This window comes from Cydia splendana, chromosome 3 (genome assembly GCF_910591565.1).
Source record: "Cydia splendana chromosome 3, ilCydSple1.2, whole genome shotgun sequence".
Taxonomy (NCBI): domain Eukaryota; kingdom Metazoa; phylum Arthropoda; class Insecta; order Lepidoptera; family Tortricidae; genus Cydia; species Cydia splendana.
In genome coordinates this window covers 11,025,697-11,052,954 of record NC_085962.1, presented here as the reverse complement: position 1 = coordinate 11,052,954, position 27,258 = coordinate 11,025,697, and the positions used below count along the sequence as shown (strand labels likewise).

Sequence of the window (27,258 nt, the reverse complement as noted above, 5' to 3'; positions counted from 1 at the left end):
TAAGTACTATCGTAATATACATATATTCATTTAAATTTCATTGATTTACGATCGATATTGAAGTATATTACAGAGCAACCAACCACAGTGAACATACACTCAAAAGCAATTTCATTTGAAATGACATTGTGTATGAATATAATAATACCTTATACAAAATGCATGCGCTTTCATAATATGCCTGACCATGAAAATTGCATAAGTGATCTAACTTTACCACCTACTACGTTTTACAGTACAAATCTGCCCTCCTAAGCCGAATAGTGCTATCTCAAAAACAAATGTTTTTGAAAATAGAATTCACAGTAATAGAAACTAAAGTATAAGTTTTAGCAAGTATTTATAAATATTTCAATTAATTTTCTTTTGAGATAGCGCTCTATGGCTTAGCAAGGCAGTATTGCTGTCTCTTTCAGGAGTAATCCAAGCAGCCAAGAAAACCGACGGCTCAAACCGCAAATCCATCCACACGACCCCTCCCCTCGACTACATCTCGGACCTGACGGTGTACCACCGGCGGCCGCAGCCCGGCAACCAGTGTGGCGTCGACAACGGCGGCTGCTCCCATCTCTGTCTGCCGCTGCCGGCGGAAACGAGAGAGGACTATCGGTGCGCCTGCCCCACGCATTACAAGCTGAATAAAGATAATCAGACATGTTCGGGTAAGTTATGTAGCCTGTTATGCCAGAAGCTTTAGTTTTGTTTTGTAAATACAAATAAAATGCATTTGAATTTTAGAACCAGAAGAATTTCTGTTGTTCGCTCAAAAGAACGCGGTTGGGCGCATAATGATAGTGAACGGAGAATGTAACGACGCCTTCATCCCCGTGACTGGACTGAAGAATATCAAGGCTATCGAGTATGATCCTGACAACAAGTGAGTACGGCAAATGCATTGTTTTTGCACACACGTACGAGTATAACTATGTACAATCGCCCACACTGTTAACTGTACATCGGTGGACCCTATGCCTTTTGTAATAAGGTCCACCGATGTACAGTTAGGAGTGTTGCTGTTTGTACCAACAATAAATGTATTGTAAATCGAAACGGAATGCACAAGTAGGTAGTGCTCATTGTGATATCATATCACGTAATTAGGTATTGCAATCCGGTCCGGCGGATCCGGTAATCCAGCCGGATCCGGCACTTTTTAGGAGCTACCGGATCCGGTTGAAATCACCGGATCCGGGAAAATAAAAAAAAAGACCGCACGCAGCACCCACTGCGCGTTTTAGATGAGATAAAAGCGACGGATAGAAGAAAGAACTTAAACAGAATAAAGAACGAATGAAAAAATCCAAATTTAGTAAAATAAGAAGATATTTAATATGACGATGATTGAGAACAGAAGAGGATTTCCTCTTCTTTCATGTCGGTGGCACGAATCGGCACGATACGACGATTACTTAAATAATTAGAAGTAAAAATTAAAGGATGGAGATGCCATGGAAGGCATTTGTAACGACCAGATGGCCTAGTGAGTAGTGACCCTGCCTATGAAGCCGATGGTCCTGGGTTTGAATACCGGTAAGGGCATTTATTTGTGTGATGAACACAGATATTTGTTCCTGAGTTATGGGTGTTTTCTACGTATATAAGCATGTATTAATCAATATACTATACGTATATATATCGTCGCCTAGTAGTACTACCTAGAGCTAGCTAGTACCCATATTACAAGCTTTGCTTGGTTTGGGGCTACGAGTAGGTCGATCTGTATAAAATTGTCCCCAAATATTTATTCATGAAATATTTATTTATTTGTGATTTAGGCTATAAAACTATTTTCATGGATAAAAAATGAAGGCAAGATAATATTGGAGCGCATTTCATACAATTTTGGTTAAAAGTAAAATATCTTGTTACTAGAATGGATGTCAGCGTTACAAATAATTCCATCAAAGAACAGTTACGAAAACTCGTCCTATCAAGGAGTTCCATTTCCCATCCCATAATTATCCCATTAACAGGCTTTGGAATCTAATCAAATTTATATTTTTATTGTAAACGTATAAATTTGAGCAGAATGTGAATGATTAAATATAATAAAATAATAAATGACTCAGATTTCAAATTTTATTTTTAAATTGAGATTGACTATGTGACACTTTTTAATACTTAGTTTTATTTTATTGTTAAAAAGTTATTTCTTATTAACTTCAAATTATTGTTTTATGTATACATTTGTAAAAATACCCTTTGTTTCTCATATAACGCATAAAACTTGAAAAATATGTCATTTAATTAACTTTAATATCCTTATACCTAACCGGATCCGGTCCGGCCGGATCCGGCCGGATTTTGGCCTCAATCCGGTTTGCAATCCCTACACGTAATAGATTATCTAACTTTCATAGTAATAAATCGGTTTGATTTTTCATAAAGACTAGCTTTTTTTGCTGGTACTGTATATTGTGTGATAAGTGAAAATTGAGACTGAGGTTATACATACCTCTAGTCTCTAGTATGTCTAACTATAGTTCGTTCGCGTTAAGAAGGCAGTAAAAACATTATTGAATGTAAAGTAAATACTGTCTGTATTTACGTTCCCATAGTTGTCTTGACAACTATGGGAACGTAATATTTTCAGCCAGCATAGACTTGAAAGAGTATTTAAACTAACTTTTATTTCCTCTAAATTGTTAATGAAAAAGCCCAAGCTCATTGAGTAAATCCGAATAATCTTTATATGTGCAGTGGACCACCGGTCATACTGTTCAGGCGAGAATCTAAAAAGTCAGTTCACAGTCTCACACTTTCACAGAATGCTATATTGGATGGATGAAGACTCCCACTCGATCCGCCGCGTCCCAATGTCGTATTCCACTACCTCGGCCATCACGGACTCGACGACCGTCGTCAGCGATCTGTCGAGACCCTTCCACATGGTGCTCGACGTGCTGGGCAGGGCGCTGTACTGGACCTGCCTCGATACAGATTCCATAAACGCCACCTCCATAGAGAACAACTCTTCGGCTGGCGTCATACTGAAGGGGAAGAATATGATGCCGAGACATCTGGCGTTTCATCAGACAAAAAGGTATATGTGCGATCTCTTCTTCCTCAGCCCCCGAATCCACGATTTGAGCGAGAAGTGCAGCTATGGGGGGTATTCCACCTATACAATTTCTTTGTCCAATGTGTATTGCGTCTCACATTTTGATTTAATGAGAGAGTGAGACGGACTGACATTGGACAAAGAAATTGGACACCCTATAATGCAGCTAGCGATGTGTGGTGTCTAAGGGTGGTATACCATCTGTCCAACATTTGATCAAATTTGTATTTGCGTCTCACATTTTACTTAGAGAGTGAGACGCAAATCGCAATGCACATCTGATCAAATATTGGACAGGTGGAATAGTTACCACCCTAAAGCACTCTTCTGGTCGTGTTCTGGGCCACATACATTATGTCATCTAATTAAACGCACTAATCACTAATACTACAAGTTCAGAGCCATAGTGAACCGCACTGTTAATAAAACAAGGTTGACTTTTATGTAATTAGTGTTCCATATAAAACTTTGTTCACGGGACACACTTATGGGATCACTTCGGCCTTGCGAATTAGTTAAATGCGTTAGAGACCGTTCGACGTAGATACCTAAAATTTGGAACAGTTGTAGTAATTAGGACCACTAATATTGTAAATAAGTCAAAACCGCTTATTTTAGGGGGAAATTTGAAGGGTTGAGAGGGGTAAGCTGATTTTTTTTTTAATTAGTTAGTATTGTTTGTCGACAAGTGCTTGATTGTCACTTGATGAAGTGATGTAAGTTTTAAGCGGCAGTGTGCATAGACATACCGCTCAGGTCTCAAGGCATATAAACAATTACATTTACATACAGCGACAGAATTAGACTTACACATTACCTGTATATCAGAGCTCTAGGCCTGTATTATTCTAGTTCGTTGTTTACATGTAGCCCAACTGGAGACAAAATTAAATGAATAAGGGTGGTATTCCACCTGTCCAATTTCTTTGTCCAATGTGCATTGCTCACTCTCTCATTAATCAAAATGTGAAGCGCAAATACACATTGGACCAAGATATTGTACAGATGGAATATCATCCTATGTTATCGAATCACCAATGCGTCTACGTCACTTGCGCTGCGCAGCGGACACGAGCGAACTGTACTGACAGTGTATTTTGGTACCCAGGATTCTAATATGGAACGACCTGGGCCTGGGCGCCATAATGGTGGCGCGCGCGGACGGCACGGGCCGCGCGGAGCTGGCGCGCGCCGCCAACGCCACGGCGCTGGCCGTCGACCAGGCCGCCGCCGTCGTCTACTGGGCCGTCAACAAGCAGATCCACGCCGTGGACCTCGACTCCAACAACAAGTCAGCACATAGCTTATTGGTTACAATATTTGACGACCCGTCTGGCCTAGTGGGTAGTGACCCTGACTGTAAAGCAGACGGTCCTGATGGGTTCGAATCCCGGTAAGGGCATTTATTTGTGTGATGAACACAAGTATTTGTTCCTGAGTCATGGGTGTTTTCTATGTATTTACAGTACAAGCTTTGCTTAGTTTGGGGCTAGGTTGATCTGTGTGAGATGTCCCCATATATTTATTATTATATTATTAATATAACAGGCCGCATAGCCAACGTGCCAATCGTTGACGCTCCGTAACATATCGTAGTCATCTCTCTCTATCACTCTTCTACACTAGTGCGACAAGTATTTCCACACAGGCAAATATACACTTATACACACACCTTCCTTCTTATTATTCTTTTTCTTGTTATAGCTAACATTCTGTGAAATGTTCTACCACCTAATTAGTTTTAGTTTTAGTCTTTTACCAGGACTCACTGAAAATCAGCGTCACGTTGTGTGTCCTAGGATACACAACATAACAAGAAGCTGAGTGAGGACCTTTGGGTACAAATATTTATATTCTAAATGAATTTTAGATTTGTATTACTTTTTGTGCTAATAAACATTTCTTATTAAAACCAAAATATTATTTTGCTAATCCGCGAAAAGATAACGTGCTAGTCAATCAGTGCTAACCCGTTATACTTACTTGCGTATTTTTACATGCAATTAATATTCCCACCCTCCCACCGCAAAAATAAATACGCAAATAAATATAACAAACCACCACCAAAAGAATAAACCTCGACACGTGTTTCGCCTCTCTACGAGGCATCCTCAGGAGTTGTTGACGGTCTGACGCCCGGCAACGGAATGACCTGTCTAGAATGGTCGGCCATATTTATACCTTGACCACTCCCCCTACCGTGCAAGTGTGAGTGAGATGGAAAAATTAGTAATAACGGCGATGACGCAACATTCAATTGTTCGTTAAGAATCATGCCCCTATTGTTGTACCTAATTATTTCCAGTTGTTCCAGAACACCCAAACGCAATCCCTTTTCGCAAACATGTAAAATATCAAAAGAATGATTCTCAGATAAAGTGTGACCTGTATCTAATAAGTGCTTTGCAAAATTGGACTTCTCTGGATGGTTATGTCTATATGACGCAACATGCTCTTTATACCTAGTAGTGAAACTACGGCCCGTTTGCCCCACATACACTTTATTGCAATCGTCACAGGTAAGCTTATAAACTCCAGACTTTTTCCCATTCTCGATCTTATCTTTGCCATTGCAAAGCTTTGAGTGCAAAGTATTATTTGTCTTAAAGGCCACACGAATGTCGTTAGACTTCAAAATTTTGTAAATTGCATCAGACAACTTGCCAACATAAGTTATGCTCGCTTTATATTTTTTAATCGGTTCAGAGGATCGTGCCGCATACAACATAGTGTTGACCATACTATTCCGCTTTTTCCTGATGATACCATCCACAACAGACTTATCGTAACCATTCGAAACTGCTAAGTGATAAATATTATTTAATTCAATCTGATAGTGTTCATCAGAAAGAGGCACAGTCAACATTCTATGCACATAACAATGAAAAGCAGCCAACTTATGCTGCCACGGATGCGTGGAAGAAGCCGGGATAACTGTATCGGTATGTGTAGGCTTACGGTAAATTTTGAACTGATGCCTGTTGTTTACTTTAGTGATTGTTAAATCTAGAAAATTCAATGAGTTGTCTTGCTCTAGTTCCTTTTTAAACTTAATTTTTGGATGCTTACCATTAATTTCAGCAATAAATGCATCCAGCAGGCCCATACTACCCGTCCAACAAATAATCAAATCATCCACGTATCTAAAATAGTATAATATATTATTGTTGCCCACAATATGCTGGTTCTCAAAATGGTCCATAAAAATATCAGCCATTAAAGGACTTAGTGGTGAACCCATAGCCAAACCATCACTTTGCAAATAATACTGTCCCCCAAATCTGAAATAATTTTGTTTCATACAAATCGCTGTTAGATCTATCAATTCATCTACTTCCCCTGGATGTAAACGTTGCCTTTCAAAAAGACCCTTAATAATCTCCAAAGTCTCTCCATATGGCACATTTGTAAACAAACTGTCTACATCCAATGAAAGAAGAACAGCATTATCTGGTATGTTAATGTCCTGGATCTTTTCTATTAACTGCAAGCTATTTTTCAAGCAATATTTCGGCTGGAACTGGGACTTGTCTCTTATAATGGAATTCAACCTTTTTGCCAGATTATAAGTTGGCGCACCCAAATATGAGACCACTGGACGAACTGGAATATTATCCTTATGAATTTTGGGAAGTCCATAAAGAATAGGAGCTCGTGGATTCATAGGCACAACCATACTCTTCTGATGTTCGGTTTCAAAAACAAACGAAGAATTCTTAACTGCTTGTCTAAGATCTTTCTGGAACCCTGGAGTTGGGACATCACCACGGCCCCGCACTATTGGTGATGTAGATACAAAGACCATGGTGGCTAATGTTATCAAGAGTACTAGTCCAGCACAGAGTGCGTGTGTTGATTCTGATGTTTTGCTGCTAAGATCTATACAACAGAAAGTGCAAGACAGTGATTTGGTGGTTTCAAAGGCAGATAAAGGCAATTGCATTGTGATTATGGAGAAGGGACAGTATAATCAGAAAGTACTAGACCTTATTCAAGGTGACGGATTTTCGAGATTGCAAAGAGACCCAACTCCAGGGTTCCAGAAAGATCTTAGACAAGCAGTTAAGAATTCTTCGTTTGTTTTTGAAACCGAACATCAGAAGAGTATGGTTGTGCCTATGAATCCACGAGCTCCTATTCTTTATGGACTTCCCAAAATTCATAAGGATAATATTCCAGTTCGTCCAGTGGTCTCATATTTGGGTGCGCCAACTTATAATCTGGCAAAAAGGTTGAATTCCATTATAAGAGACAAGTCCCAGTTCCAGCCGAAATATTGCTTGAAAAATAGCTTGCAGTTAATAGAAAAGATCCAGGACATTAACATACCAGATAATGCTGTTCTTCTTTCATTGGATGTAGACAGTTTGTTTACAAATGTGCCATATGGAGAGACTTTGGAGATTATTAAGGGTCTTTTTGAAAGGCAACGTTTACATCCAGGGGAAGTAGATGAATTGATAGATCTAACAGCGATTTGTATGAAACAAAATTATTTCAGATTTGGGGGACAGTATTATTTGCAAAGTGATGGTTTGGCTATGGGTTCACCACTAAGTCCTTTAATGGCTGATATTTTTATGGACCATTTTGAGAACCAGCATATTGTGGGCAACAATAATATATTATACTATTTTAGATACGTGGATGATTTGATTATTTGTTGGACGGGTAGTATGGGCCTGCTGGATGCATTTATTGCTGAAATTAATGGTAAGCATCCAAAAATTAAGTTTAAAAACCGGCCAAGTGCGAGTCGGACTCGCGTTCCAAGGGTTCCGTATATTACACAATTTTTAACAATCAGTGCCGGATTAAGATATTTTGATGCCCTAAGCATTTCTAGGTGCCCCCTCTCCCTAGGGTCATCAAGATTACATTGATTTTTTGGTAAATTGAGAGAAGTTCATTGCCGCATTACAGCTGAGAATGGAAATCAGTCACATCATTTTATCACGAAAATTGACAGTGCCGCAGCAGTAATGTTGCAACAGAGTACCTAATGCTGTTGCAGTCGCCACCCGAATGTCACCTTTATCATAGCGTAGAAAGAAATAGAAACGCGAGCGAAGCGAGCGCGGAAATTTTTCGATATAAAAACGCAATATGATAGACAGTTGTACATTTTTACTTTTAGTATGGAAATCAGTCACATCATTTTATCACGGAAGTTGACAGTACTGCAGCAGTAACGTTGCAACAGAGTAATGTTGCTGCAGTCGCCACCCGAATGTCACCTTTATCATACCTTATAAAGTAATTGAAAACGCGAGCGAAGCGAGCGCGAAAATTTTTCGATATAAAAACGCAATTTTAGTTTTAGTCCCAACCAGGCGCGAATCCAGGATTTCATACAGAGAAGGGATGGGACAGTTTTCTATCAGCCTAGCTTCGCATAGGGCTCGATATTTAAGGGTCTCAGCGAGGTTGTTTTCATGCATAAAATATGCAAGAAAGCAGAGAGCTTGGAATTGAATTGGCGAAGTGTGAGAAAGGCAGTAGGCCTAGCTGCGAAAGAGGAAAGCTTGGATTTGGATCCACGCCCAAGTGTAATTAAGGCAGAAGATCAACTTTGCCGTAAGGCAGAAGGCCTCGCATAAGACCTAACGCCGAACCGCAAAAGAGTGGGTTGAAATCGAATCTATGCATGTAATCACGACTCTTCTACTGCTACCGATTGTTTCCCAAAGAATTACGCGCCATTATTTTTGCAAATTAGCTTTTGGACAGCTAAAAAAATCGTGTGGTAAAAACGATGTGTCTGTCCCTAATTTTAAAATTTGTTCACCTTTTTCAACCTGGCATTTTGGTGCCCTCCCTGAACGTGGTGCCGTAAGCACGTGCTTGTTTTGCTTATTGGTTACAAAGTCTTTATTAATTCAACCATTAAAGTCGACGAGTACAAAAAACTTTGAGCTAGCTCTCAATTTAACATATTTTTTTAAACATTATTTTTAATTTGACCTTACAATTACTCGTAAGTAGGTAAGACCGTTAAATGTAATTTATATTTATGATAAAACTATGCGTGTGTATGCGTTCACATATTTATACTTGGAACGTGTTAAGTGTCGTTATGTAAATTTTTAGTGTAAGTATAGTATAAGTCTGTTTAGTCCCGATCACACTGCTATCCTAAAACTATTGTCGTACATCCTAGTGGGAATTGTCTTAGGATGTAGGCTAGATCTAAATTTAGTAATTTTGCCTGTAAATATTAATGGCCTGTATCTGTTTTTTTCCCCAATAAAGAAAATAAAATAAAATAAATATTTAAAATGATTATCTTATCAGAAAATTATCACCAATTACTCTAAGAAAACTACTACTCTAAGTAATCCGGCACTGTTAACAATGTATTTTTTATGTGAAACGTGAGTGAAATCTCTTTAAAAAATCCGTAGGGGTCGGATCAAAAACTGTAATTAAGTCCGACTCACGCTTGACTGTACATTTCTAATAGGTTTTCCTGTCATCTATAGGTATAGACCTATTTTATGTATTTTTTTCAAAATTTTAGACCTAGTAGTTTCGGAGATAAGGGGGGGGGAATGGTCATTTTTTGCCTATTTTCTTGAATAACTTCTAAACTGTGTACTCGAAAATTATAAAAAAAATATATTTGAGATCCTTACAATAAGCTCTTTCATTTGATATGTAACATGATATAGTTTGAAAAATTATTTTTTTTAATTTTTTATTTACCCCCCAAAAGTGGCCCCCATGTTTAAAATTCATTTGTTTACGTTACATGTCCGTATTTGGGTCACAAACTTACATATGTGTACCAAATTTCAACTTGATTGGTCCAGTAGTTCCGGAGAAAATCGGCTGTGACAGACGGACAGACAGACAGACAGACAGACAGACAGACAGACAGACAGACAGACGCACGAGTGATCCTATAAGGGTTCCGTTTTTTCCTTTTGAGGTACGGAACCCTAAAAAGGAACTAGAGCAAGACAACTCATTGAATTTTCTAGATTTAACAATCACTAAAGTAAACAACAGGCATCAGTTCAAAATTTACCGTAAGCCTACACATACCGATACAGTTATCCCGGCTTCTTCCACGCATCCGTGGCAGCATAAGTTGGCTGCTTTTCATTGTTATGTGCATAGAATGTTGACTGTGCCTCTTTCTGATGAACACTATCAGATTGAAGTAAATAATATTTATCACTTAGCAGTTTCGAATGGTTACGATAAGTCTGTTGTGGATGGTATCATCAGGAAAAAGCGGAATAGTATGGTCAACACTATGTTGTATGCGGCACGATCCTCTGAACCGATTAAAAAATATAAAGCGAGCATAACTTATGTTGGCAAGTTGTCTGATGCAATTTACAAAATTTTGAAGTCTAACGACATTCGTGTGGCCTTTAAGACAAATAATACTTTGCACTCAAAGCTTTGCAATGGCAAAGATAAGATCGAGAATGGGAAAAAGTCTGGAGTTTATAAGCTTACCTGTGACGATTGCAATAAAGTGTATGTGGGGCAAACGGGCCGTAGTTTCACTACTAGGTATAAAGAGCATGTTGCGTCATATAGACATAACCATCCAGAGAAGTCCAATTTTGCAAAGCACTTATTAGATACAGGTCACACTTTATCTGAGAATCATTCTTTTGATATTTTACATGTTTGCGAAAAGGGATTGCGTTTGGGTGTTCTGGAACAACTGGAAATAATTAGGTACAACAATAGGGGCATGATTCTTAACGAACAATTGAATGTTGCGTCATCGCCGTTATTACGAATTTTTCCATCTCACTCACACTTGCACGGTAGGGGGAGTGGTCAAGGTATAAATATGGCCGACCATTCTAGACAGGTCATTCCGTTGCCGGGCGTCAGACCGTCAACAACTCCTGAGGATGCCTCGTAGAGAGGCGAAACACGTGTCGAGGTTTATTCTTTTGGTGGTGGTTTGTTATATTTATTTGCGTATTTATTTTTGCGGTGGGAGGGTGGGAATATTAATTGCATGTAAAAATACGCAAGTAAGTATAACGGGTTAGCACTGATTGACTAGCACGTTATCTTTTCGCGGATTAGCAAAATAATATTTTGGTTTTAATTAGTATGGATTTCCGCAAAGTAACGCCTGATTCTATTCAACATTTCTTATTCTTATCTATTAATAGGTTAATCGTTTGAAATGAATTTAAGTAGCTATATATAGTAGATTGTTAACCAAGGGTTGAAAGGCACCCATTTCTGTCGAGGTAGTTTGGCGCTCGAATGCAGTGAGAGCGCCAATAGTCCGAGACGGAAATGGTGCCTTTCACCCGAGTTAAACACTCTACTTTCATATCGAATGCGAGGAAACCAAACAAGACAAGGTAATTTCACAAAATCAGTAATTAAACTACCTAATAGACCTACGGCCATGATTTTTTTCCTTAGGACTTACTTGCAATCGGAGACTTTGCATGTGTGAAGATTAATAACTCCTAGCGAAAAACATATAGATTGCAATATTTACGAAAACACACATATTTTAACAAACTGGAGTAATTTTAAAATGATTTGTTCATTATAATATGAAAATCAGCGGGATTACCTCTTACTTTTTACTATTTCGTTCTAAAAGCCGTAACAGACTACCGGACCGCACCGCGACCTTGGTGCACCGCACCACGCAATAACAGAATAAAAGTATGTTAAAGTATTTAAATACTAAATAACAATTTAAAGAATAATATAAGCAATTTTTATCTTGTATTTTATTTTATTTTCATTAATATGGTGCTAAATAACTTTAAAAACCCATTTAATATCGTACAAACGTTGAACTGTGGCTGTATAAGATTCTGCCTTTGCTCATTTACGCAAGTGTAAGATTTAAAAAATATTTTTGGTGTATTCCTTTTGGTTCCTGCCTTATGAAATCGAGTAAATACAATTCAACGAAAGAAATCAAGAATAATTTTATTTGCACAATTTACTTACATCATTTTTTATAAAAAAAACAATGCGGGATTAGTAAAATTGAACAATGACCAATTGTTCCAGGCGAGGAAATATAGACACTATTTTTTCCATTTTGTTCTCACCCAGTTGTTCGTGGGACGGGGACGCAGAGGAGTACACCACTTTTCTGCACTAGAGCATAAACGTATCACTTTCTGCGCACGTGTTAGAACAACAACGACCCACTTTCAGAGCATGTGATATGAAAAATAAAATGACACCTGTAAAATCTCAAAAATACAATGAAAATGAATGATCCTTGTCGGCAGACGTATAATATGGCAAGGCGGGTGGGCGGGCTCGCTGTCCGTGTACGCGGGCGCGCTCTACCTGTCGGGCGGCGAGCGCGCGCTCATGCGCGTGCCGCTGCACCGCCGCGACCTGCCCGCCTCGCCCGTGCCGCACCTGTCGCGCCTGCCCTGCACGCTCGCTGTCACCAAGGTAGGTATTTAATATAGCAAGGCTGGGCGCGCCTTCGTCGACCAACTGATGACATACTACTTATAATCTTGCTCGCTATCGTTAAGTGATGGTCAGATTGTTTACATTTTTATTTCGTTTTTTTTTGCCATACCTTATACATAAGTATGGTTATAAGGTAATAAAAGATGTTTTATCCGTTAGCCGGCTCGCTCGCACCCGTGCTACGGCGGGCGCTCGTGCGGCGGCGCGGTGGGCGCGTGCGGCGCGGACGGGCGCTGCGGCTGCGGCCTCGCCTGCCGCGCCTGCGCGCCCGGACACTTCGCCTGCAGCGCCGAGCCCGACCCGCAGGCGCCCGTCTGCGTGCCCAACGAGTGGAGGTTACTATACATACTACTGAAATAACGTGCAATACAATCCGTCTACGCTTCGCCAGCTTCTATGACAAAGTTGATTATAGGACACTAGAGAAAACGGTCCGAAAGAGTGCATCGAATCAGATGGAGATACTGCTATTGACTTATTGCTTTTTGTAACTTTGGCATTAACAAGGAATTATTGATTTTAATAGAGAGACCTATTTTAATGCTCCTAATTTTTATAATAATCTAAAAATCAAATATGAATCTAATGGTGTAAATATTTTCAATAATTTTGAGAGGAATATGGAGACGCGGTCACGTACCGTCATCCACTTTCGTCGTTAAAATCTAGTATTGTTCGTGTAGATGTGACGGGCAGGCGGACTGCCCCGGCGGCCAGGACGAGGCGGGCTGCGGCTGCGCGGCGGGGCTGCGCTGCGCGGACGGCTCGTGCGCCGAGTCGCTCGGCGACTGCGCCACTGGCGCCTACTGCGCGCCGCCCGACCCGCCGCTGCCGGACGCCTTCAGGTACAGCTACTAGGGTGGCCAGTATAGTTCATGTAAATGTGACGGGCAGGCGGACTGCCCCGGCGGCTCGGACGAGGCGGGCTGCGGCTGCGCGGCGGGGCTGCGCTGCGCGGACGACTCGTGCGCCGAGTCGCTCGGCGACTGCGCCACTGGCGCCTACTGCGTGCCGCCCGACCCGCCGCTGCCGGACGCCTTCAGGTACAGCTACTAGGATGGCCAGTATAGTTCGTGTAAATGTGACGGGCAGGCGGACTGCCCCGGCGGCTCGGACGAGGCGGGCTGCGGCTGCGCGGCGGGGCTGCGCTGCGCGGACGACTCGTGCGCCGAGTCGCTCGGCGACTGCGCCACTGGAGCCTACTGCGCGCCGCCCGACCCGCCGCTGCCGGACGCCTTCAGGTACAGCTACTAGGGTGGCCAGTATAGTTCGTGTAAATGTGACGGGCAGGCGGGCTGCCCCGGCGGCTCGGACGAGGCGGGCTGCGGCTGCGCGGCGGGGCTGCGCTGCGCGGACGACTCGTGCGCCGAGTCGCTCGGCGACTGCGCCACTGGCGCCTACTGCGCGCCGCCCGACCCGCCGCTGCCGGACGCCTTCAGGTACAGCTACTAGGGTGGCCAGTATAGTTCGTGTAAATGTGACGGGCAGGCGGACTGCCCCCGCGGATCGGACGAGGCGGGCTGCGGCGGGGCTGCGCTGCGCGGACGGCTCGTGCGCCGAGTCGCTCGGCGACTGCGCCACCGGCGCCTACTGCGCGCCGCCCGACCCGCCGCTGCCGGACGCCTTCAGGAACGGCTACTAGGGTGGCCAGTATAATTCGTGTAGATGTGACGGGCAGGCGGACTGCCCCGGCGGATCGGACGAGGCAGGCTGTGGCTGCGCCATAATACAATAAAAAAATACACATTCCCTCTAAAATCAGTTCGCTCTTTGCGGCCGCGGCTAGCGATCGTGTCTACGCGCCGATTCATTTAACCGCGCACATTAACAATACGATACGATATTTGGTCGCGAGTGTAACTGTTATCTACTGAAAATAATAATCTTTTTACTATGAAGTGTAAGACTTGTAGCTTGTCAGTGACTGAAGGAGTGGAATGTGGTAACTGCCGCGGACAATTTCACTTTTCTTGCATAGGTGTGCTGGAAATAGGGATTGCAATCCGGTCCGGCGGATCCGGTAATCCGGCCGGATCCGGCACTTTTTAGGAGCTACCGGATCCGGTTAAAATCACCGGATCCGGACCGGATCCGGGAAATAAGAAAAAAAGACCGCACACAGCACCCACTGAGCGTTTTAGGTGAGATAAAGGCGACGGATGGAAGAAAGAAGTTAAACAGAATAAAGAATGAATGAAAAAGTCAAAATTTTGTAAAATAAGAAGATATTTAATATGACGATGATTGAGAACAGAGGAGGATTTCCTCTTCTTTCATGTTGGTGGCACAAATCGGCACGATACGACGATTACTTATATACGTAGACGTAAAAATTAAAGAATGGAGATGTTATGGAAGGCATTTGTAACGACCGGTCTGGCCTAGTGGGTAGTGACCATTCAGTGACACTGTCTATGAAGCCGATGGTCCTGGGTTTGAATCCCGGTAAGGTCATTTATTTGGGTGATGAACACAGATATTTGTTCCTGAGTCATGGGTGTTTTCAATGTAAATAAGCATGTATTTATCAATATACTATATGTATATATATCGTCGCCTAGTAGTACTACCTAGCTAGCTAGTACCCATAGTGCAAGCTTTGCTTGGTTTGGGGCTACGAGTAGGTCGATCTGTATAAGATTGTCCCCAAATATTTATTCATGAATTATTTACTTATTTGTGATTTAGACTATAAAACTATTTTCACGGAAAAAAATGAAAGCAAGATAATATTGGAGCGCATTTCATATACTTTTGGTTAAAAATAAATATCTTGATATTAGAATGGATATCAGCGTTACAAATAATTCCATCTAAGAACAGTTGCGAAAACTTGTCCTTTCAAGGAGTTCTCCAATTCCCATCCCATAATTATCCCATTAACAGGCTTTGGACTCTAATCAAATTTATAATTTTATTGTAAACGTAAATTTGAGCAGAAATTAATAAATGACTTAGATTTCAAGTTTTGGCGAAGACAATGTGACACTTTTTAATACTTACTTTTATTTTATTGTTAAAAAGTTTGTTCTTAGAGTCTGTGCGGAAAGAGAAGAGTCGTGGCAGAAACGGGAACTAACATTTTAAATTTTATATGGCAATCAAACCTTGTGACACCTGTCTTGTAAAAAGCAAACAAACTTCTGTCATTGTATATTTTTATTAATAAAAACCGCAAGTTTTATGTATAAAATATTTTCAAAACACGATGAAACCGTACATAACCACAAGGAAAATTATATTTAACATTGTTCGGTTTTATCAGCGGGAAGAAAACGGCTAAAAGCCGACTATCGACTTACAAAAAGTCGCGGGACGTGTTTCCGCTATTCACGGGTATTGATGTTGTATTTAATATTAAATAATTACCTATTTAATAAGCCCCCTAAGTAACTTGTCTCCGGTACATAATAGGTAAGTATATTCATTCAAAAAATATTAATTTTCATAAATATGCAGGTCATTCATGATCTTTAAAATAACTGACAAATAGGCTTGATACTTGCCATTTTATGCATATTTATATGTATTTTTTTCTTCTTCGATTACAAAGAATAAAACTTTTGCTAATAAAATATTTCTTTATTTGTAAGTTCGTTTACTAGGTTCTGAATAAAACTTTTTCTAATAAAATATTTCTTTATTTGTAAGTTTGTTTACTAGGTTCTGTTAGTTACGAAATTATATTTCATATTTAGCAGTGACTTTTCGGCGAAGTAAAATATCGTGAGATGAGAGAACCGGACATATCCCAATAAGGCCTACCTCGTATGCACTATTTTTATTCATATTCATATTTATTATTAATAATGTACACATACATTACAAGTCAAGTTTACAATGGGTGAAATATATCCCAGATAGTAAAATTCCAGTTCTATTGCCCAATTTCTACCCGATCTACCCGGTGTTGTATTAAAATAACTGTTGGACTGCACAGATTAGGCAGTACATCTTGTTTGGTACTAAAATTACAGTTGTATTGGGCAGATTCTTAACTAGTTTTAGCAGTTTTTGTCAATCGCACTGTCACTTTTTAGTATCTGAGACATAAAAACAAGAGTGTGTTTTAAAAAGAAAACTAGTGCCTGCGCTAAATCAGAGGATTGAGTTGACGAGCCTATACCACCACCAGGCTCCGTTTAGTAAGCCGTGGTAAAAAACCGGAACAAAAGGGATTCAAGTATCATGACCTTTAGTGTCGTACTATAATCACGTGACCAGTGTTGTCAGCATAGCAAAAACCATAAAATAGCACTGGCGCGCCCTCAAATCCCACGACTCTTCTCTTTCCGCACAGACTCTATTAACTTTAAATTGTTGTTTTATGAATACATTTTTTAAAATACCCTTTGTTTCTCATATAACGTATAAAACTTGAAAAATATGTCATTTAATTAACTTTAATATCCTTATACCTAACCGGATACGGTCCGACCGGATCCGGCCGGAATGTGGCCAAAATCCGGCCGGATCCGGCCGGATTGAAAATCAATCCGGTTTGCAATCCCTAGCTGGAAACCAGCTATCGCAAAATGAACACCGAAAGACGAGAAAAAGTACGGTGTAATAATTGCCGTACGAACTCGGATACCTCACAGGGATCATCTGCCGTGCTAGAAGAATTAAGAGCCTTTAGAGCAGAATTTAACTCCACAAATTCAAAAATTGAACATATTTCCACGACGGTCGATTCTCTTAAGGCAAAATGGAGCGAAATGGAGACTCGTTTCTCCGATTTGGAAGGTAGGACCGTTATTTTGGAGGACAAGGCAGCCGTCGTTTCAAAACTTCAATCTGAACTTGGAATCGGAAAACAAACCATACATAACCTCCAAAACGAATTGCGCGTCAGGGACCATCAAGCTCGAATGAATAATGTCGAAATATCGGGCATACCTTTTAATAAGAGCGAAAATCTCGTCATGATAATAGATTCAATATATATAAAAAGCTAGGTGGAGGTTCATAACATCGATTCCGTGCACAGAGTTCGCCGTTTTAATAACAACAACTCCACACGAAATATGTCTGTGTCTAATTCGGAGGGTATGGCGGCCGCCACGAGGAGCCAAGGAGCGAGCACGAAGGAGCCGCGCCCACCAGCGATCATAGTGAAGTTCACCAGGCGGCTGTGCAAAGATCAGCTGCTGGCAGCCGTGCGTGCGCGCCGCGGCCTCACCACCGCGGACATCGGCCTGGATGGACCGGCTTTCACCGTTTTCATCAGTGATCACCTTACCCCCGAAAATAAGTTGCTCTTAAAGCGCGCCAGACAAATGAAGGCAGAACTAAACTATACGTTCCTATGGACCCGCGATTGTAAGATCCTCATGCGCAAGAACGATACGTCCAAAATCATAGGGATAAATAATGAAGCGGATTTATCGAAATTGAAGTGACATGTTTTTTATTATCTGTGCGTTTATTACGACTCCTAAATTGCCTGTATTATTTTATATTTTCCCTAACGACTGCCCATATAAATAGCTTAACCTCTGTTTGTAAACAACTAGCCAATTTAATTGAAATGAAAACTTACAATAGCTACCTGCTTATAACCATAACTTGTCGGCGTGCATGCGCGTCTGAATGTTATCAATGCTATTTTGCTACCCGTGCATTATATGAAAACACTAGCTTATTGTGCATCACAAACATAATGCTTACGAATAAAGCCTGTTTATATTTGATTATTTCATTACTTCACTTTCCGATTAACCACAAATGCAACTATAACGCAACACTGCCTCAAAATATTAAACATATGCATGTGTTATTACAAATAAATACGTTTGTTATTGACAATGAATAGTAAGTGCTTTAAAGGCTATTATCAAAATGTCAGGGGTCTCCGAACGAAATCACATAATTTTCTCTCACAAGTGGCGCTTGCCGATTTCGATTTTATTTGCATAACAGAAAGTTGGTTAACCTCAAACTTTTACGACAGGGAATATTTTGATGACCGTTATATAGTATATAGGTGCACCCGGTTGGAGGAGGACAGCGGCGCTGCGCGCGGTGGGGGAGTCGCCGTAGCAGTGAGGCGCGAGCTAAGGCCGCTGCAGCGGGCATGGCCCTGCCCCTCCCCCGCGCACTCCGAGTGCCTCTGGATATCTTTACCCATTCACAATGATAATATCAATAACATGTACTCACAGCAAAAATACTTAAATATAGGATGCACGTATATCCCGCCCGGCACGAACCATAAAGACACTGTCGTCTCATTTTTTGATTTAACTTCTCAACTTATATACGATCACCCAAACGATTTATTTCTTATCACCGGGGATTTTAATATACCTCAGGCTGAATGGATGGAACTGAGCTCTTGCGAATTATCACTAAATCCTTCTAGTAATATTTTAGTAACGTCAATGTGTGACTTTATGTCGCTTAATAACTTGAATCAATTTAACAACATCGCTAACGTTAACAACCGCATTCTTGACTTAATATTTAGTAATACCTTTTGTAACGTTAGTAAATGTGATTTTCCGTTAATTTTAGAGGATGTACACCACAAAGCATTATATCTAAACTTAAAACTAAACTATACAGCCCCACTTAAATCTGCGCAGTCACTTGTTTATAAATTCCATATAGCTAATTTTGAAAATATTAATAGTGAAATATCAAATACAGATTGGGACCTATTTTTTGGAGGATTAAACGTCGAAGACTGTGTAAATAAATTTTATACCTTACTACATAACTTATTAGACAAATACGTGCCTCGTTTTCCTTCTAAAAATTCGAGCTCAGCTCCACTATGGCATAGCAGATCTTTGAAAAAAATCTTAAAGGAAAAAAGAAAGTATCATAAACTAAGGAAACGTTTTGGAAATCCATTAGATTATGAAACTTTTAAGAAATTAAGAAAAAGAGCTGAAATGATTGAGAAAGTCTGCTACAAGAATTACATAACGTTCTCCGAAGATCAAATTAGATTTCGCTCAAAGTATTTTTGGAAATTTATTAAGTCTACTACATCAAATAAAGGTATACCGCAAACAATGTATTGCAGTGGTGCCTCGGTCTCTGACGGTCCAAGCATTTGTAACATGTTTAATGATCATTTTCAATCAGTATTCGAAATCCCTAATATACCACCTTTGGACGTTGACTGCTTAGAACCTTCATTAAATCCAGTCTTTAACATTAGTTCTATTAATTTATCAAACGACTTAGTTTTAAAATATTTAAAATCAGTCGATGTAAACAAGGGAGCTGGACCCGATAAAATACACCCATTATTAATAAGGAAATGTGCTAATACATTAGTAGTTCCCCTTACAAGAATTTTCATGCAATCAATTAATGAGGGGTGCTTTCCACAAATATGGAAAAGGGCGTGGATTACACCTATCCCCAAAGGTAACATAAGTCAACATATAGAAAAATATAGACCTATTTCCAAATTGTGCCAGTTTGGCAAAATATTGGAAAAAATTGTTACTGACCAGCTCTCCCATGCCGTACGCCGTCATATCAACCCAGACCAGCACGGTTTCTATAAGGGTCGTAGCGTGGAAAGCAATCTCTTATCATTTACCGAGGTAATTCGTCATGTCATGGATAATAAATATCAAGTTGATGCTGTATATACAGACTTTGCAAAAGCATTCGATAAAATGTCTCATAATACGCTTTTGTTAAAAATATGGAACTTGGGTATACACGGTGATCTTTTTCGGTGGATTAAGTCTTACGTAGAAAATAGGACACAAGCTGTAGTATTAGGAGGCTTTACATCAGCGTTCAAACAAGCCACGTCAGGCGTCCCCCAGGGATCCCATCTGGGACCTCTGTTATTTGTATTATACATTAACGATATAACGGAGTGTTTATCTAACTCAAAAGCTCTTCTCTATGCCGATGACACCAAAATATTCCGAGTTATTAAGACCCCTGCCGACTGTTCTATGCTGCAAGAGGATTTACTCAGATTTGAGGATTACTGCGCTGGAAGTAGTTTGTTTTTAAATAATAGCAAATGCTCCGTTATCACATTTGCACGTAAAAAAAATCCTATATTATACAATTATAAATTATGTGGCAGTACTCTAACGCGTCAGAACAGTATACGTGTTTTGGGTGTATTAATTGACACTAAACTAACCTTCATTCCTCATATCGACAACATTTTAAATAAGGCTTATAAGCAATTAGGGTTTATTCTCCGTATTGCTAAACCTTTTCGTAGACCGTTAACCTACAAGATACTTTATAATAGCTTCGTCAGAAGCCGCCTGGAATTCGCTTCGGTTGTATAGAATCCCTACTATGACGTACATAAAAAGAGAATAGAAAGGGTACAAAAGATATTTATTAAAGCTCTTGAATTCCGAATAAGGGGTAACTATGAAAATTACGCCTCCTCAATCTCAAGACACAGGCTTCAACCTCTGTCATTAAGGCGCTCTTGTAATGATCTAGTATTTTTATTTAAAAATTAATAATCTTGTAGATGCTCCTGAACTTCTCCATAATATTGGTTTTCGAGTGCCTCGTAGAACAGAACGTGGTTGTCGGAGCAAAATGCTGTTCAGTGTTGGAATATGTCGAACTAAATACGCACAACAATCATACATTAAACGCGCATGCAGGTTGTATAATGAAAAGTGTATGAATGCGGATATATTTGGCAGTTCGTTAGGGTTATTTAAGAAGAATATTTATTCTTTATTAAATACCTTAGTGTGAAAGTTAGGTTAGGTTATTTATGTACATTATGTGTTCTTTGTTGTTTTTTACAGTTGTTTATAGTTGTTATACTTAGACAGTTGTTATACTTAGATAGCATTTCATAGTATTAAGTTTATTACAAAATATGTTTTACATATAGGGAACTATAGGTCTACACTATATGAAATTCTAGCTGTTAGCTTACTTACCTACATGTTTTATAAGACTGTTTGTTTCTAAATAAAAAAGATCGTGTCAGATATTTTTGCGGCCTTCGTTGTGTAACATATTATTGCAGGTGATTACCATCGAGCCGATCTCTGAAGATGGAGACCGAAGGTAGCCATAGGACCTTAGTGATAATGATAAAATAACGCAACCTCATCTTGTTTGGGTTTGTAGGAATTTTGTCGATGAGTATCAGTCGACCGCTCGTATCAAAAACCGGGCAAGTGCGAGTCGGACTCGCACACGAAGGGTTCCGTACCATTATCTATAAAAACGGTCACCCATCCAAGTACTGACCCCGCCCGACGTTGCTTAACTTCGGTCAAAAATCACGTTTGTTGTATGGGAGCCCCACTTAAATCTTTATTTTATTCTGTTTTTAGTATTTGTTGTTATAGCGGCAACAGAAATACATCATCTGTGAAAATTTCAGCTGTCCAGCTATCACAGATCACGAGATACAGCCTGGTGACAGACGGACGGTTCCCGTAATAGGGTTCCCGTTTTACCCTTTGGGTACGGAACCCTAAAAAAATTTGGCAAAAAAAGTCATACCATATGATAAGAAGTAATCGTCGATTGCAGATGCGACTCGCGGCTGTGCCTGGGCGCGCGCCTGCTGTGCGACGGGCGCGCGCACTGCGCGGACGGCGCCGACGAGGCGCCTGCGCACTGCGACCCCAGCCCACCGGTACCCCATCTCATACTACCTACTTATAATACGCATCTGTATCTTTAGGTATTTAAAAAAGAGTAAACAAAATCTACCCTCAAATGGCTTCTTAAGCCAGTTGAGGGTAGATGAAAACATTACATGATCAAATAATGTAGGTTAAAGTCAGGTCGTTCAGTGACAGCTCCAGGTGGTTTTGTATTTGGTTGGTTAATCAATAAATGTTATAACTACCCGAAAATGTGCAAATTATTTATTTACTTAAATAAAGTGCCTAAAGATATAGAGTTTAGTCACATTGTAGGAGTTGGTAGGAGTACACTCGCCATCGGATATATGAGATATATCGGAGCGGCCGAGGTGCTCATAAATATCTGAACACGCACTCTAGCGCCTTAAGAACGGAGGCGTGTTCAGATATTTGTGAGCGCCTTGGCCGCTCCGATTTATTTGATGGCGAGTGTACAACAAGAGCGAATCGGTAAACGAGTGTTGACAAGGCTTACCTGTGTATCGTTATAAAAGCGATTTATTTATCACGAAATAAGCTACATGCATGAATTAGTATTTTAAAATTTTTGTTCTATTAACACGAAAGTACTCCAAAAATGTGAACTCCGGATATTTTTTTAACATTATTGTAAAGATATTCGATTCTGTAATTGAAGCACAAACTTAAAATCGACGTTCACAAAACTGTTTCGCCTATAATTATTAGGCGTGATATTGTGTAAAAATTTAATATAAATTCGTGTTCCAACAGAATACATGAGAGAACAGAAGAAGTAAAATTAAAATAGCATAATTTCGTAAGGTGTATGAATAGGCATTTTGGCATAAGCTATTCGTCTCTCTCTCAAAAATATGAGTACATATATTCGGTTCGACAAATACTTATTTATTTTGTCATGTGATACATATATTGCAGCCGGGCGCGCGGTCGTCGAACGCGTTGTTGGTGTGCGGCGGCGTGGCGGGCGCGGCGGGCGGGCTGGCGGCGGCGTGGGCGGCGCTGCGGCGCTGGCGACGCCGCCGCGCACAGCCGCCGCCGCGCGTGCTCGTGCCGCTCAAGCACGCCGACGTGCGCGCCAGACCCATCGGAGCCAGCGCCACCATGTAAGTGTCTGGCCTGTCCTGTCAACTTGAACTTTGTTCGTTAATAGTTATTTACGATACAAGTGCGAAAAATAGGAAATTCACACGACCGAAGAGAGCGTTAAATCGATACTGGTTGCAATTACCTTTTCGCACATGTATTGTACAATGTTTTACAGTACACATGGCCCTTTAAATTTTCGACATAAGCACGTATCATGCTATTTATCGTACTAGAGCGGTAAAGTAGCACCATATGTACTGTAAACGTAATAAATATCGACAGCTCGTCGGACAGTCTCTGCCGCTACCCGCGGCCGACGGCCAACCCGCCGCCGTCGCCGGCCACGGCGTCGGGGCTGAGCGCGCCGACGCGGCGGCGGGCGTACCGCCACTACCGCGCCATGAACCGCCCGCCGCCGCCCACGCCCGCCTCCACCGACGCCGCCGAGTCCGAGCCCGAGCACCGCGCGCCGCCGCCCTCGCCCGACCCCACCCAGTACTGATCTCATCACGACACCTGCACCTGGCCGAGCGAGCGAGGCCCACTGATGCGAGCGAGCGAGGATCACCAGTTTAGAGCCCGTAGCGTGTTCGTCGAGCGACCCCCGTATTCGACTTAGCTAGCGACTCTGCTAAATTTTGTGTCCTTCTAGCGAAACACATACATATTTCAAAATTACAAAAACGAATGATTTAAAGTACATATTCCCCCAATGCGAATAAGGGGAAAATGTACCTACTTATAATTTTTTAACTTATAATTTTATCATTGTAAGATTTCCTGACGCGTTTTTTGTTTTTGTCATGCGTCCGCAACGTAGCATACGGCAAACCGCCGCTTCCGCTTCGCCGATCGCATCCGTAAAGCCGAACGGCCGCCAAGTTAGATATCGATAATTTTACCCCTACCTACTGAGAGCTCATATAAAAATTGGGCCGGAGAAAATAGTAAGGTAAGTAAGCTTTTACCTTAAAAAATTAAATTCAATGGTTGTATGTAATCGACTTGCAGACAGTCAAGAATATATTCTTACGAAACTAGCTCGTAAGCCATGGATTAGTAATTGAAATTGAAAGAAGTGTTTTTTTTTTTTTTTTTTTCCTTCATTTTTCATTTGTGCCAACTTGGTTTCTCCACCCGAAATTTTAAAAAATATCGTTCTTTTGTAAATATAATTTTACATATCATTAAAATAATAACATTGATAGCATGTGTTTAAACGTCAGCAAAGCTCCCAATATATCATGTTATGTCTATGTGCCAATACTAGATATTTTCATCGAAATAACGAGTGAAATTAACGCACACTCCTTGTAAAAAGTAGTATATTCACTAGTTATAGCATGTATAGGTAGTTTATAGGAAATTAAAATAAGAAAGGGATGGGGGAATATTTCGGGCTTTTGCTTTACAGCTCGAAATAAAATGTATAGTACTAATATTGTTTGGTTAGTACATATAATATTTCACTTGCAAAATAACGCTTTGCTAAATGTCGTCCAATATGTCCAATGGGGCTGTCACCACTGATCTCCCGATGCTTGTACTTGCCGGGCTAGCACAGGAGTGGCGCGATAGTATCTCGCCCGCGATATAGACTACCCGTTATACAGTTTTATCCGAATTTATACAGTTAAAAAAGGCGGGTAGTTTATCTCGCGAGCGAGATACTGTCGCGCCTTTCCTATGCTAAGTCTACAGAATAGCCGCCCGCATGGTAACCCCCATATGGCGTCACCCGCGTCACGAATAATAGATATGAAAAGCAAAATACAGCTCAAATAGTTCAATGCACCAAGTCGCTGGCCCAATATTACAGGGTTTTATGTTTCACTTTTATCTGATTTGAATATTGTCATTTAACTATCTTGAAAATGTAACATAGAACCCTGTAATATTGGGCCAGCGAAGTGTATACATGTAATTTGCATGGCATTAATTGCAAAAGATCCAGGCATACCTACTTACGGAAAACCTAACGGCTTGTATTTGTTACGTCGGCTTTGTCTAACTTATAAGTACGATATACTTTAATGGGAGTAATGTAAAATGGCGGTATATGCCCAAATATTCCCCGTTTACAAATATGGTGAACTTCTGTTTGGTGCTAATTCACTGTGTGTGCCTCAATAGTTTTATTTTAAGGCAACATTATTTCGCATTGTAAGATAAAAGATCAGATAAAATAAGACTAACAAATTAGAAATATGTGTACATATATACAATTTATATTGTAATATAAACAGCGATAATTGTAATAAGCAAGCATTACAAAATTATGATTTATGATTGTGCGATAAGGGCGATATAGACAACATTGTTAACAATCCGAGAATCAATAAGTAGTATCCAGACGGGACTGATCAAATCAGTCGATTTGATCAGAAATGAAATTGGCGTCATTCTCCAATTTTAGATTTATAGTGATATTAGAGCCCTCTAAATTGAAAAAATGCCCCAGAACGAAAATACTGGCCTCACAAATTAGTATTCTTGCGTCCGCACCTCATTTTATCGGTAATATCGGTCATTATCGGCGGTTGAACTCGGCGAGCCAAATTGGTATTTGCGTCCGCACCTCCTGATTCGACCGGGCAATTGAATCATATTGGCGAAAAATTGACTAACCTGGATGCGCCTATAGAAGCTTTCAAGGAGCGCAACTTCTGCAAGGCCCTCTTTAAACGCGCAATACATAACTGACTGATACGTGCGAGCAGCAAGTTTTAAGCCAAATAATTGTGAAATACGGTAAAAATTGTGTAATGGATCCGCCATTTTCTTCAATGATTGTATCGTAAAAGCAGACAGGTAGGTTTCACGTTAATCCATGATTATAATATAAATATAGTTAAAATATTTTTTTATGAAGAAACACCTCAAAATGAGGAATTATCTGATTCATACTGATGAATTGATGACAAAACATTTAAGGCCCGATTCACGTTTACTATATTTCGCCCTCGTGTGTTTACTACTTGTTTACCCTTCTGCATTGGTGCATGGTTCATTTATTTTTGTTTATTACATATAATTATAGAACTGAAGCTAAAAATAATATGTCGTCCTAATTGTAATAATACGCCTACTGAAAGCGACTGATAACTTTGAGATTTTAAATAAAACTTTTGTACCTGTTGTAAATGTATTTTTCTTCATTCCTTCTAAAAAGCGGTAGCCACCTAAACAAGAAATAAATAAAAAAACAGATTTTAAATTTAGAGGTCGAGTTTTTTTGTCACGGCCATTTTACTAGAAAATTATATAAAAATTTTACCTTCCAATAAAATTGTTATTATGTTTCCTTCTACGTCAGAGGTCTTCATTGAGAGAGTAACGCCTCCGGTGTCCGATAGATACCGCTAGCGTCTATGTAGTCGCTCCGCCCCACGCCGTGACGTAGTTCTGCTTCCCCTCCCTGCGAACCGTCGTTGCTCGCTTTCCGCGACTCGCCGCCATGACATTGTTGAGGAGAAGTACCGTCGGCATAAAAGTAGCCTAGTAGCCTGCCAGGAAGGCATTACTCAGACCTCTGACGTAGAAGGAAACATAATAACAATTTTATTGGAAGGTAAAATTTTTATATTATGTGTTCCGTATTCTACGTCAGAGGTCTTCATTGAGACCTGTTTATTATCTCCTGGTGGCGAGTCAGCGGGCGCGCAAGCGTTAGGGCTACACCTACTGTCATAGAATTCAGAGAAAGAATAAATATATACGCCTTATTGCAACCCATGAAATCACAGTGACTCGTTATAATGATACATTACAGGAAAATGAGAATTTAAATTGTAATCCCAGGTTCCAATCTGACGTTAAACTGGTTTGAGAGATTTCTCATTCGAAATCGCAGCCGATCCGCAGAATCTCGGCGATAGAATCGTCTAAAGAAAAAGTCATGTTTCCAATTAACTTAAGCTAATTGGATAGTTTTCCAGCCAATTTAGTGATTAAGTACATCGTGGATCGAAAGCAATCGTAGGCGAGGCCGGCTTGGATGAGACTGTGGCTGAAAGCGCAGTGTCCCCTAACATTTTGTGTAATTCTCACAAATTGACG

The 27,258-nt window shown here is 40.4% G+C and overlaps 1 protein-coding gene across 1 annotated transcript in view; it reads left to right on the top strand.

Moving 5' to 3' along the window:
- Positions 1-23,738, top strand: part of LOC134789371 (low-density lipoprotein receptor-related protein 6) — a 36,128-nt gene extending 12,390 nt beyond the window's left edge. Inside the window, exons 15-24 of the mRNA XM_063760001.1 lie at positions 417-662; positions 739-877; positions 2,768-3,043; positions 4,170-4,352; positions 12,310-12,481; positions 12,665-12,840; positions 13,189-13,350; positions 22,013-22,118; positions 23,029-23,216; positions 23,482-23,738. Coding sequence (XP_063616071.1) covers positions 417-662; positions 739-877; positions 2,768-3,043; positions 4,170-4,352; positions 12,310-12,481; positions 12,665-12,840; positions 13,189-13,350; positions 22,013-22,118; positions 23,029-23,216; positions 23,482-23,701 — 1,868 coding nt within the window. The 3' untranslated portion in view covers positions 23,702-23,738. The remainder of the gene's footprint in view (positions 1-416; positions 663-738; positions 878-2,767; positions 3,044-4,169; positions 4,353-12,309; positions 12,482-12,664; positions 12,841-13,188; positions 13,351-22,012; positions 22,119-23,028; positions 23,217-23,481) is intronic.
- The last annotated feature ends 3,520 nt before the right edge of the window (positions 23,739-27,258 follow it).